Below are 11,037 nucleotides of genomic sequence, written 5' to 3'. Positions count from 1 at the left end.
GTCGTTACACAGGCAACTGTCATAGATGGGACGAAAAACAAGTTGGCTAGGTTCAGGTATTGGAATGAGATTAGTCCATGAAACTGATGTCAATTGATAATTTTAACAGATTAGCGTACATACTGTTTACCGGGTGATTATGACATTTTCCAATGGTCCCATAGCTGGAAACCAGGATTAGCAACATGATATAAGGTGTACAAAGATAAAAAAAAACAAATTATAACTCAATCTCCTTTATTTTCGCAAATTATGGAATGATTCTACGAAAATGATGTATTCCTTGGTCACGGAAATACATTTGATTTGTATGGAATGGTTGGACTAGTGTAGGTCGACTGTATAGGTAGACAAATCTGAGCTAGACAGCCAGAATTTAATCCACTTCTTCGATGGTAGGTCCAGAGCCGCCACTGCCAGGAGCAGCACCCGTACCCGCGCCAGGGGCACCAGGGAAACCACCAGGCATACCACCGGGCATGCCGCCAGGAGCACCTCCAGCTGCCTGGTACATCTTTGTGATGATTGGGTTGCAAACTTGCTCTATTTCCTTCTGCTTGTGCTCGTACTCTTCCTTCTCACCAAGCTGGTTTGCATCTAACCACTTGATTGCATCATTGCAGGCTTCCATTATCTTGTTACGGTCCTCTTCAGAAACCTTGTCCTTAAACTTTTCTTCTTCAACGGTAGATTTCATATTGAAGCAGTAGGATTCTAGAGAGTTCTTGGAAGAAATACGATCTCTCTGCTTCTCATCTTCAGCCTTATATTTCTCTGCATCTTGAACCATACGTTCGATTTCCTCTTTACTCAAGCGACCCTTATCGTTGGTGATAGTAATCTTGTTTTCCTTGCCAGTGCTCTTGTCAACAGCAGACACATTAAGAATACCATTGGCATCAATATCGAAGGTGACTTCAATCTGAGGAACACCTCGAGGTGCTGGAGGGATGCCAGTTAGTTCAAACTTCCCGAGAAGGTTGTTGTCCTTGGTCATAGCACGTTCTCCCTCGTAAACCTGAATAAGCACGCCTGGCTGGTTATCAGAGTAAGTGGTGAAAGTCTGAGTCTGCTTTGTTGGAATGGTGGTGTTGCGTTTAATTAGAGCAGTCATCACTCCCCCAGCAGTTTCAATACCCAAGGAGAGAGGAGTGACATCCAGTAGGAGCAAGTCCTGAACAGCTTCAGACTTATCTCCACAAAGAATGGCAGCCTGAACAGCTGCACCATACGCTACAGCTTCATCTGGATTAATTGACTTGTTCAGTTCCTTTCCATTGAAGAAATCTTGCAAAAGCTTCTGAATCTTTGGGATGCGAGTAGAACCTCCCACAAGAACTATATCATGAATCTGGGCTTTGTCCATTTTTGCGTCTCTAAGAGATTTCTCAACAGGCTCTAGAGTACCACGGAACAAGTCAGCGCACAACTCTTCGAAACGCGCACGTGTAATAGAGGTGTAGAAGTCTATACCCTCGAACAACGAATCTATTTCTACACTAGCCTGAGTCGAGGACGATAAAGTGCGCTTCGCACGTTCACAAGCAGTACGAAGTCGGCGAAGGGCACGTTTGTTTTCAGTTGGATCTTTCTTGTACTTGCGCTTGAACTCTTGAATGAAGTGGTTTACCATACGGTTGTCAAAGTCTTCACCACCCAAATGAGTGTCACCAGCAGTCGACTTTACTTCGAAGATGCCATCCTCGATGGTCAAGATGGACACATCAAAAGTACCACCGCCAAGATCGAAAATGAGTACATTGCGCTCACCACCAACTTTCTTGTCGAGACCATAAGCGATGGCAGCGGCGGTGGGTTCATTAATGATACGCAGCACATTGAGACCAGAGATGGTTCCAGCGTCCTTGGTAGCCTGGCGCTGAGAATCATTGAAGTACGCTGGCACGGTTACAACTGCATCCTTCACTGTAGTTCCCAAGTATGCTTCAGCAGTTTCCTTCATTTTGATTAGCACCATTGAGGAAATTTCTTCTGGGTAGAAAGTCTTAACGTCCCCTTTGTAATTTACTTGAATCTTTGGCTTTGTGTTATCATTGATGACGTCGAATGGCCAATGTTTCATATCAGCCTGGACATTGTGATCATCAAACTTCCTACCAATTAATCTCTTTGCATCAAATACTGTGTTGTTTGGATTCATGGCCACCTGGTTTTTTGCCGCATCACCAATGAGGCGTTCTGTGTCTGTGAATGCCACATAGGAGGGCGTTGTTCTGTTGCCCTGGTCGTTGGCGATGATTTCAACCTTGCCATGCTGGAACACGCCCACACAGGAGTAGGTAGTTCCCAAATCGATACCAACTGCAGTAGTTTTAGCCATTTTTGCGTTTCTGAAAAAGAAAATTAATTTTTAGTATACTATAGTATAACCATGCCTGATTACACAAACCTTAAAATACACAAAATATTAAAGCAGACAAACTGGTTATCAAAAGGGAACAAAATGGTAGTCGCTATAAAATACTAATAAATTCATACTAAACTGGCACCAATTTAAATGCATTAATGCCTATAGCCCAAGCTACAAAACATTCAAAACGTGTAATATTGTGATGTCCCTTATTGTCGAGAAATTTGAAGATGAATGGCAGAGTGCACACTATTATTCATGATAATTTGTCGCGAGTTTCCAGATTTATATTACAAAATATAAATCAAGTGCAGTGCATGCACATAAGTACAGCATGTACTTATTTGCATGATGAATGTTGAATGTTCAAATCTACATCACTGGACCAATGTGCACACATTTTAGTTCTATTAATTAAAATCCTATGTACGCATGCTCCGATTTTACAAAAATTGTACGTCTTTAAATTTTTATTACATTAGTTTATTAATGCTAAAAAATCTGGTTTACACATTTAATTTTGTTTTAATTTATCAAGTTTTCACAGGCCCTGTAATCCACTAATTCATTTGATCCTCGAGAGGTAATTGTAATAAAACTTATTACTGTACTGACCCAGTACCAGTACAAGGTGTTTTTTCCTAAAACAAATTTGCAACTACTGAAACCTCTGCAGGGAAAATAAGAGTATAAGAGGTTATGGCAATTTTGGTTATTCTCTGGCATCAGTCCTCAATAATGGTGTACTGCCATAATTATGAATCGGGCAACAACTACAATACAGCATACAAAGTATTTAATGGTGTATATTATATATATATATATATTATTAAATATGACCGAAAAAGTAAGATTAATAATTCTAACACGAATTTTCTCAATCTTTCGTACATTACGCTTCACTGTTGGAGGTAAATCAAAAATCACTTCTCCAAAATTCATTTTTATTTCTAGTCTGACGCGACACGGGCGCGTTTCGTAAAACTTATTACATTTTCAAAGACTTCACAAATACACAACTGATTAGAACGTATCTCTGATTTTATATCTACATTTGAGTGAGGTGGTAAGGGTGATGTGGCATTAACACAAGACAGAACAGGAGGGGATATTAATAGGGTATTAAAAGTATCAACACAAGACAGAACAGAAACAATGGGTATTGAATAAAAGTGTTTGTAGAAAGCCTATTGGTCCATATTTCTTGATGCTTCTATATTGGAGCGGAGTCTTGAGGTGGGTAGAATATAGTTGTGCAATAATTGGCTGTTGATTGCTGGTGTTGACTTCTTGATGTGTAGTGCCTCGCAGGCGGCTTGACGAGGCACTACACATCAAGAAGTCAACACCAGCAATCAACAGCCAATTATTGCACAACTATATTCTACCCACCTCAAGACTCCGCTCCAATATAGAAGCATCAAGAAATATGGACCAATAGGCTTTCTACAAACACTTCTATTCAATACCCATTGTTTCTGTTCTGTCTTGTGTTGATACTTTTAATACCCTATTAATATCCCCTCCTGTTCTGTCTTGTGTTAATGCCACATCACCCTTACCACCTCACTCAAATGTAGATATAAAATCAGAGATACGTTCTAATCAGTTGTGTATTTGTGAAGTCTTTGAAAATGTAATAAGTTTTACGAAACGCGCCCGTGTCGCGTCAGACTAGAAATAAAAATGAATTTTGGAGAAGTGATTTTTGATTTACCTCCAACAGTGAAGCGTAATGTACGAAAGATTGAGAAAATTCGTGTTAGAATTATTAATCTTACTTTTTCGGTCATATTTAATAATATATGTCTACAGGAAAGACTGCTACCAAAATATACTAATATATATATATACTAATATATATATATATATATATATATATATATATATATATATATATATATATATAAAATATTTATTATGTTTCTTTTCACTGTCGATGGTAATTTAAAAAATCAGTTCTCCAAAATTCCTTTTTATTTCTAGTCTGACGCGACACTTAACGCGTTTCAAAATAACTTATTACATTTTCAAAGTATTTTACACACACACAACTATAACCTGCAAACACTAAACAGATTTCTTACTATGCTATAATTCAAACAGAATTTTATTTTATATACCTGCATTTGGGTGAGGTGATGTTACAACAGTTTTGGATGAGGTAAAGAAACTTTCAACACAAGACAGAACACGAAACAATGGGTATAATATTGGGCAAGTCAAAGGGAAGAATGGAAGTAGCTGCAAAGTTACTATTGGCCCGTATTTCTTGATGCTTCTATATTGGTGCGGATTAATTATTACAGCCAATTAATGCACAACTATATTCTACCCACCTCAAGACTCCGCACCAATATAGAACCATCAAGAAATACGGGCCAATAAGCCCTTTGCAGTTACTTCCATTCTTCCCTTTAACTTACCCAATATTATACCCATTGTTTCGTGTTCTGTCTTGTGTTGAAAGTTTCTTCACCTCATCCAAAACTGTTGTAACATATCGCCTCACCCAAATGCAGGTATATAAAATGAAAAGCCATTTGAATTATAGCATAGTAAGAAATCTGTTTAGTGTTTGCAGGTTATAGTTGTGTGTAAAATAGTCTGAAAATGTAACAAGTTATTACGAAACACGTTCAAGTGTTGCATCAGACTAGAAATAAAAATAAATTTTGGAGTAATGATTTTTCCAATTACCATCGACAGTGAAAAACAAATGGTGAAAATTCGTGTTAGAATTATTAATCTTACTTTTTGTCATATTTAATAATATATGGTTTACAGGAAAGACTGCTACCAAAATATAAGTATAAATATAAATATAATTATATATATATATATATATATATATAATTAGGGAAGGGAGTACCACCTCTAGCTGGAAGAAGGGGGACCCATAGCCTCGGAGGAAACCACGCATAACGCATTAGCCATTTGAATTATATATATATATATATATTACACACTAGCACGCATAGTTTGGGGAAAGTCCTTAATACTAATTTTATCACATCCCCATGAAGCAGCCCGTAGCAACTAACTCCCAGGTACCTATTTACTGCTAAGTGAATAGAAGCATCAGGGTGAAAGAAACTGCCCATTTGTATCCACCTCCACCAGGGATGAAACCTGGACCCTTAGGACTACAAACCTCAAGGGATGTCCACTCAGCCACCAGGTCCTCAATATAATGGGGGTGAATATAAACGACAGCAGAAACTAGAGCTATGGAATAATCACTGGGAAATCCAATTTAACAATGAAAAACTTGTGCTACCAGATTCTTATAAAGCATATTGCTAAGTAAGGGGTAGGTTAGATAATATATGAAAATAAATTTGGCTACCCTATAAAAATGGATTACAATGTATATTCAAAATACTGTATTTAAAACCCACTTTGTAAAGCCAAAGAATATAGTATGACAAATTAGGTTAAATAACAAAGGCACCCAAATGGATAACCAAAGGACTAAAGAACCTTATTGGAAAATTGAATGCAATGGATAACAATAGCAAAGTTTTAAATCTTTAAAAATTAATAAATTTTAAGTTTTACATGGGTTAGTTGTAATTTACAATCAAATTAACATTTCCCAAAATGTTTCCAATTGAATGATAGTGGAAGAGCTTGACATGCAATTATCAGAAGGCACTAACCCATTATGATTATACAGCATTTAGCCCATTATGATTATACAGCATTTAGAAGACATACTAGGATAGATTTGGTATAGGAAGGAGGAAAGAAATGATGCCAAACTCCTTAGACAAAGTACATTGAATGTAACTTAAGAAGCACAGCAGTCTTAAAATGGTTGGGATAATGTGCAGAAAAACATTATTTTACTTTTATAGCACTTAATGTATATACTATATATAAAAAGCATACAAACCAAGGTCTTTAAATTGGAATAAAATAGAACAATGATATACTTGCTAAAAAAAACTGGAGAAATACAATTTCAGATTTTGAATAAATTACCAGGCAAAGAAACTGGCAGGATCACTGCATTTTAAGCAGGCCATTCTTGGCATTAAGTGAATTAGACACCAATCCCCCCCCCCCTCACCACCTGGATAGTTACACTTGCAATCTGAAAGCAAGTTACAGTTCCCATAAGTATTGGTAAACTAACAAATAAACCTTTATCCTGAACAAAGTATTTTTAAGAGGTAAATAATAACCCTTGCATTATAAATTAATGGTTTAAAATATGATAAACTCTGATAATACACCAATTTAGCCTTACCTAACCATGTATAGGGAGTATATAGTACCATTAATCATGTGGTGGTTTTGATGAGATTGTAAGGGTACCAACCCTGAGGACTGGTTAGTTTCATGACAAGAATTTGTATATAGCAAATAAAAAAATACTGTAGCTGCAACATTTGGGGCAATAGGCCTTCTGCAGTTGTACTTGTATAATACATTTAAAGGGATGAACTGAATTTTAGAAGTTGCAAACACCCAGAAATTTTCAAGCATACATTTGAAAGTTCTTTTCAATAAAGTAATTTCTTCTGTAGGTTAGGTCAGAGTTTATACTGTTAATGTAATCAAAACCAAAACAATTAGTGCAACTAGCTACTCCCTATCAATGGTATGGTTAGGCTAGGTCAAGACTTATCAAAACGTGAAATATGAAATTCGATATAGCATCCTAATAGAATTTGACACCAAAGAAATTCTTGAGCAGACCTTAAGATTTCACCAAACCATTAATTTATAATGCAATAGCTTTATACTGTTCTCCGTTTTGGTAAGTTCTTTCCAGTTTACAAGAAGCCTACTGTTGAAACCGTAATAGGCTTAAAAGACCATCACAAAAATCTAAGATAATTATCCATGTGGTGCGAGGGGACGCGCCATTATATAAAAAAAACGAGTACGAAGTAAAAATATTGCAACACTATTCGGAATAATCCGGTTTCTGCAGAAAATTTGGGGTTGGTTGATACAACGCAACATTCTAGAGGTTATAGTCAAAATACCAATGACGTTAAAAAGCACTAACATTAGTGGACGTGAGGAAGTGGAAGGCCTTTGTCTGGATAGACGGAACCCGAGGCCACGGGCCAGGGACCCGCTTTAATACATACAAGTAAATTTTAGGAATTATTTTACCACTAATAATTAAATGGAGAAACCATTTCAAAGAAACTAAAACAAAGCCCTCATCTGAATAAGAGGCAATGAAGATAAACATCAAGAAACGTTATTTCTAGAGCAAATAGAACATATGACCTAAATTAATCTGTCTAGAAACCACAGATACGGAAAATAGTGATATTTTAAAATATTTAATAGCCCTTATGATCAATAAAAACTTACAGAAAGTTACACGAACTAGGGATTGCACCATATCGCATTTATGTAAAAACAAAAAAAAATAAATTAGGGTGTTATCAGCGCAAGAGAAAACTAAACTTTTACATACAAGAGTGCAGTGGAATACCCGGTGGATCAATACACCCGGGGAAGGTTTAGGTACACGCTACAGCCCCGCTACCTCACCAACACCAGAGTCAATGAACGTTCCTAAACGTCTTCCAAACACCAAAAACGTTGCCCTTGCAAACCTCCCATCCAAATACGTTTACCCGACTAACAACCAAGACCAATAAACTTACTGTAAGATAAATATCAGCAATATATGGTGTGCGGTGGGTGGGAGTGACCGTGTGCGTACTTCCTGCTGGTCTCGGCTGGTATGAGCCCTGGCCGGCGCGCCACTCTCCGCCACCCTCCCGGATGCTACGTCACCCTCCTACTCCCGGGAATGTTCTAGAACCTCTAGTGACGTAGTCCCGCGTTGGCCAATGGTCTTGGGAAACACGACCAGTCACCTGTTACGATTGGCGCGCCCGCGAACCCTCCTCGTGCGCTCATTGGCTACAATCTGGCGGGAAGTTGGAGCACTGTGGCCGGGTGTGGCGTCTCAGGGCTGCCAACACTGACGGTGTGGCCACACCACCGGCCACGTGGGATCCCAGTCCTCGGGAACCCACCACATGGCGCCCTATACACCTCCACCCACCCTATTACACAGTATAACAGCAATAACGTTTAACTATTGTTATATTTAGATATTCTGCACACTGGCCATTAGCTCCACTGAAAGCAACACACTAGGGTATCACTAGGCTCTGTAGCGCTGCTTTTGAATCAGTGCACAACACTGTACCATTAGTGTTTCGTTCAAGGAATCTTAACGCCATAACAATGGCAGTTAGCTTTGCTTGCGTTTCAGAGGCATAGTTCTCAATACATGTTTTCCATTTCTGCGTTGAAAGGCATTATTCCAAATTACAGTATGAAGGAGGGGGCATAGATGAATGAACCTGGGCAATAATTCTCCTGTATTTTCATGTAATTCTTGTAATAAAGATTAGTTTTGTCGGGGAAAGGAAGCCTGTATCGAGCTTCCCTCACCCCTCTCCACAACAGTTGCCTATCACCCACATATCTATTTACTACTAAAGGTGAATAGGAGGATTAGAGGAAAGGAAACGTGCCCAACCATTTCTGTCCCGACCGGGAATCAAACCCGGGATATCTGATTGCGAGTAGAAAATGAAGCCATCTGTACTATACGAGAACTTTTTCTTACGTTATTAATTGTAAACAGTAAGGCTTGTTTATTATAGACGCAGTACTGTTCTTAAAAGGTTCCCCATTTTGCACCCACAAGATAACGTAACTTAGGAGTTGACAAACGTTAATCTTCTTGTGATAGTCACCCCTAACACGTATACGCGCTCAAAACAATTGTTGTTTCACGAAGCAATGTGCGACACAGGCCTGAAATCAGGACTGCCTATCGAGCACCACAGTTCAAACACCAGAATACAGAAACGCTTCATTAACTATTTCGGGTTGCCCGAAACGCGTGCGTGGTTTTAGGCATAGTGTGTACTATATCTATAAAGACATCCAACATTCTGATTGTAACTCATTTCTCTCTCTCTCTCTCTCTCTCTCTCTCTCTCTCTCTCTATCTCTCTATCTCTCTCTCTCTCTATCTCTCTATCTCTCTATCTCTCTCTCTCTCTATATCTCTCTCTCTCTCTATCTCTCTATCTCTCTCTCTCTCTATCTCTCTCTCTCTCTATCTATCTCTCTCTCTCTCTATCTCTCTATCTCTCTATCTCTCTATCTCTCTCTATCTCTCTCTCTCTCTATCTCTCTCTCTCTCTATATCTCTCTATCTCTCTATATCTCTCTATCTCTATCTCTCTCTCTCTCTCTATCTCTCTCTCTCTCTCTATCTCTCTCTCTCTCTCTATCTCTCTCTCTCTCTCTATCTCTCTCTCTCTCTCTATCTCTCTCTCTCTCTCTCTCTCTGCCGCTTCCTGCAGGTAGGCGTTCAAGTGGTTGGGCTCCATTCCCCCACCTCTGTTCCATCCCGAATCCTGACCTCATCCAAGTGAGGTCAGGATTCGTCTGACCTCACTCATCTTTCCCCATCTTTCTCATGAGTCGATGAAATTCAAGGACATCCCCCGCAACGTGTAGGAAATGTATTCATGTTTAATGAGCTTTATGCTGGAAATTCAAGCTATCCTCGCCTTGTTCAGGAAAACTTTACATGGTCAGTATTTGAAACGGTTATACTATCGACTACGGCATAACGATCCTGGATGATAAACAAAAATATGTATATACATACAAAAAACAATAATTTTTTTTTAGATATATACAAGTTGTTACATTCTTGTACAGCCACTAGTACGCGTAGCGTTTCGGGCAGGTCCCTGGAATACGACCCCCACGAAGAATCTTTGTTACAACCAAGTACACATTTTACTGTTGCGTTAAACAGAGTTAAGGATTTGAGCCCAGTAAATCCTCCCCGGCCAGGATACGAACCCATGACAAAGCGGTCGCGGATATATTCCTGTCAGACCACGAAGGAAGAATTGAAAGAGGATTTTTCTTAGGTACTTTCGTATTTAATAATACATCTTCAAAAGGAATGAAGGAATGATTCCTTCTGAAGATGCATTACTAAATACAAAAGTACTTAATGAAATTCCTGTTTCAATTCTTCCTCCGTGGTCTGACAATGCCATATATATATATATATATATATATATATATATATATATATATATATATATATATACGAAAGTATCTAATTTCCTTAGATAATTTCGTATTTAATAATACATCTTCAGAAGGATATATTTACAATTCAGTGGGTGTAGATATATAGGCAGGTGAGCTGCCTATATATCTACAGAGCCGAGGTGAGGTACAATGTCTTTAATGGAATATTAATAAAGTATTAGTGACATAAATGTGTATCAATTGGCAGTGGGAGCAGTGGTAAAACAATACTCGCCCAGCGCTTTGGTCTGGGTTCGTATCCTGGCCGGGGAGGATTTACTGGGCGCTAATCCTTATCAGTAGCCTCTGTTCACCCAGCAGTGAATGGGTACTTGTTAAACGATTTGGCGGGTCGTATTCCGGGAAAAATTAGGACTTGCCCAAAACGCTATGCGTACTGTGGCTGTACTAGAATGTACGATGTTGTTGTTGTTATAGATTCAGCTACTCGGAACAAGTTCCAAGTAGCACGGGCTATGGTGAGCCCGTAACTTACCTGGCGCAGGAGCGGGGCAAGTAGCACGGGCTATGGTGAGCCCATAGTGGAC

General features: G+C 38.8%; 1 protein-coding gene across 1 annotated transcript; it reads right to left on the bottom strand.

Annotated features, from left to right (window-relative positions):
- Window positions 1-220: 220 nt before the first annotated feature.
- LOC123775010 (heat shock cognate 70 kDa protein) lies at window positions 221-8,307 on the bottom strand. The gene is made up of 2 exons (XM_045769739.2): window positions 8,011-8,307; window positions 221-2,351 (listed from the first exon to the last, which is right to left on the bottom strand). The coding sequence occupies exon 2, from the start codon at window positions 2,339-2,341 to the stop codon at window positions 377-379; it is 1,965 nt and encodes a 654-aa protein (XP_045625695.1). The 5' UTR covers window positions 2,342-2,351; window positions 8,011-8,307; the 3' UTR covers window positions 221-376.
- Between the last annotated feature and the right edge of the window lie 2,730 nt (window positions 8,308-11,037).

Source organism: Procambarus clarkii, chromosome 92 (genome assembly GCF_040958095.1).
Source record: "Procambarus clarkii isolate CNS0578487 chromosome 92, FALCON_Pclarkii_2.0, whole genome shotgun sequence".
NCBI lineage: Eukaryota > Metazoa > Arthropoda > Malacostraca > Decapoda > Cambaridae > Procambarus > Procambarus clarkii.
Note: the sequence above shows the minus strand (reverse complement) of the source record. Positions and strands in the feature narration are given on the sequence as shown.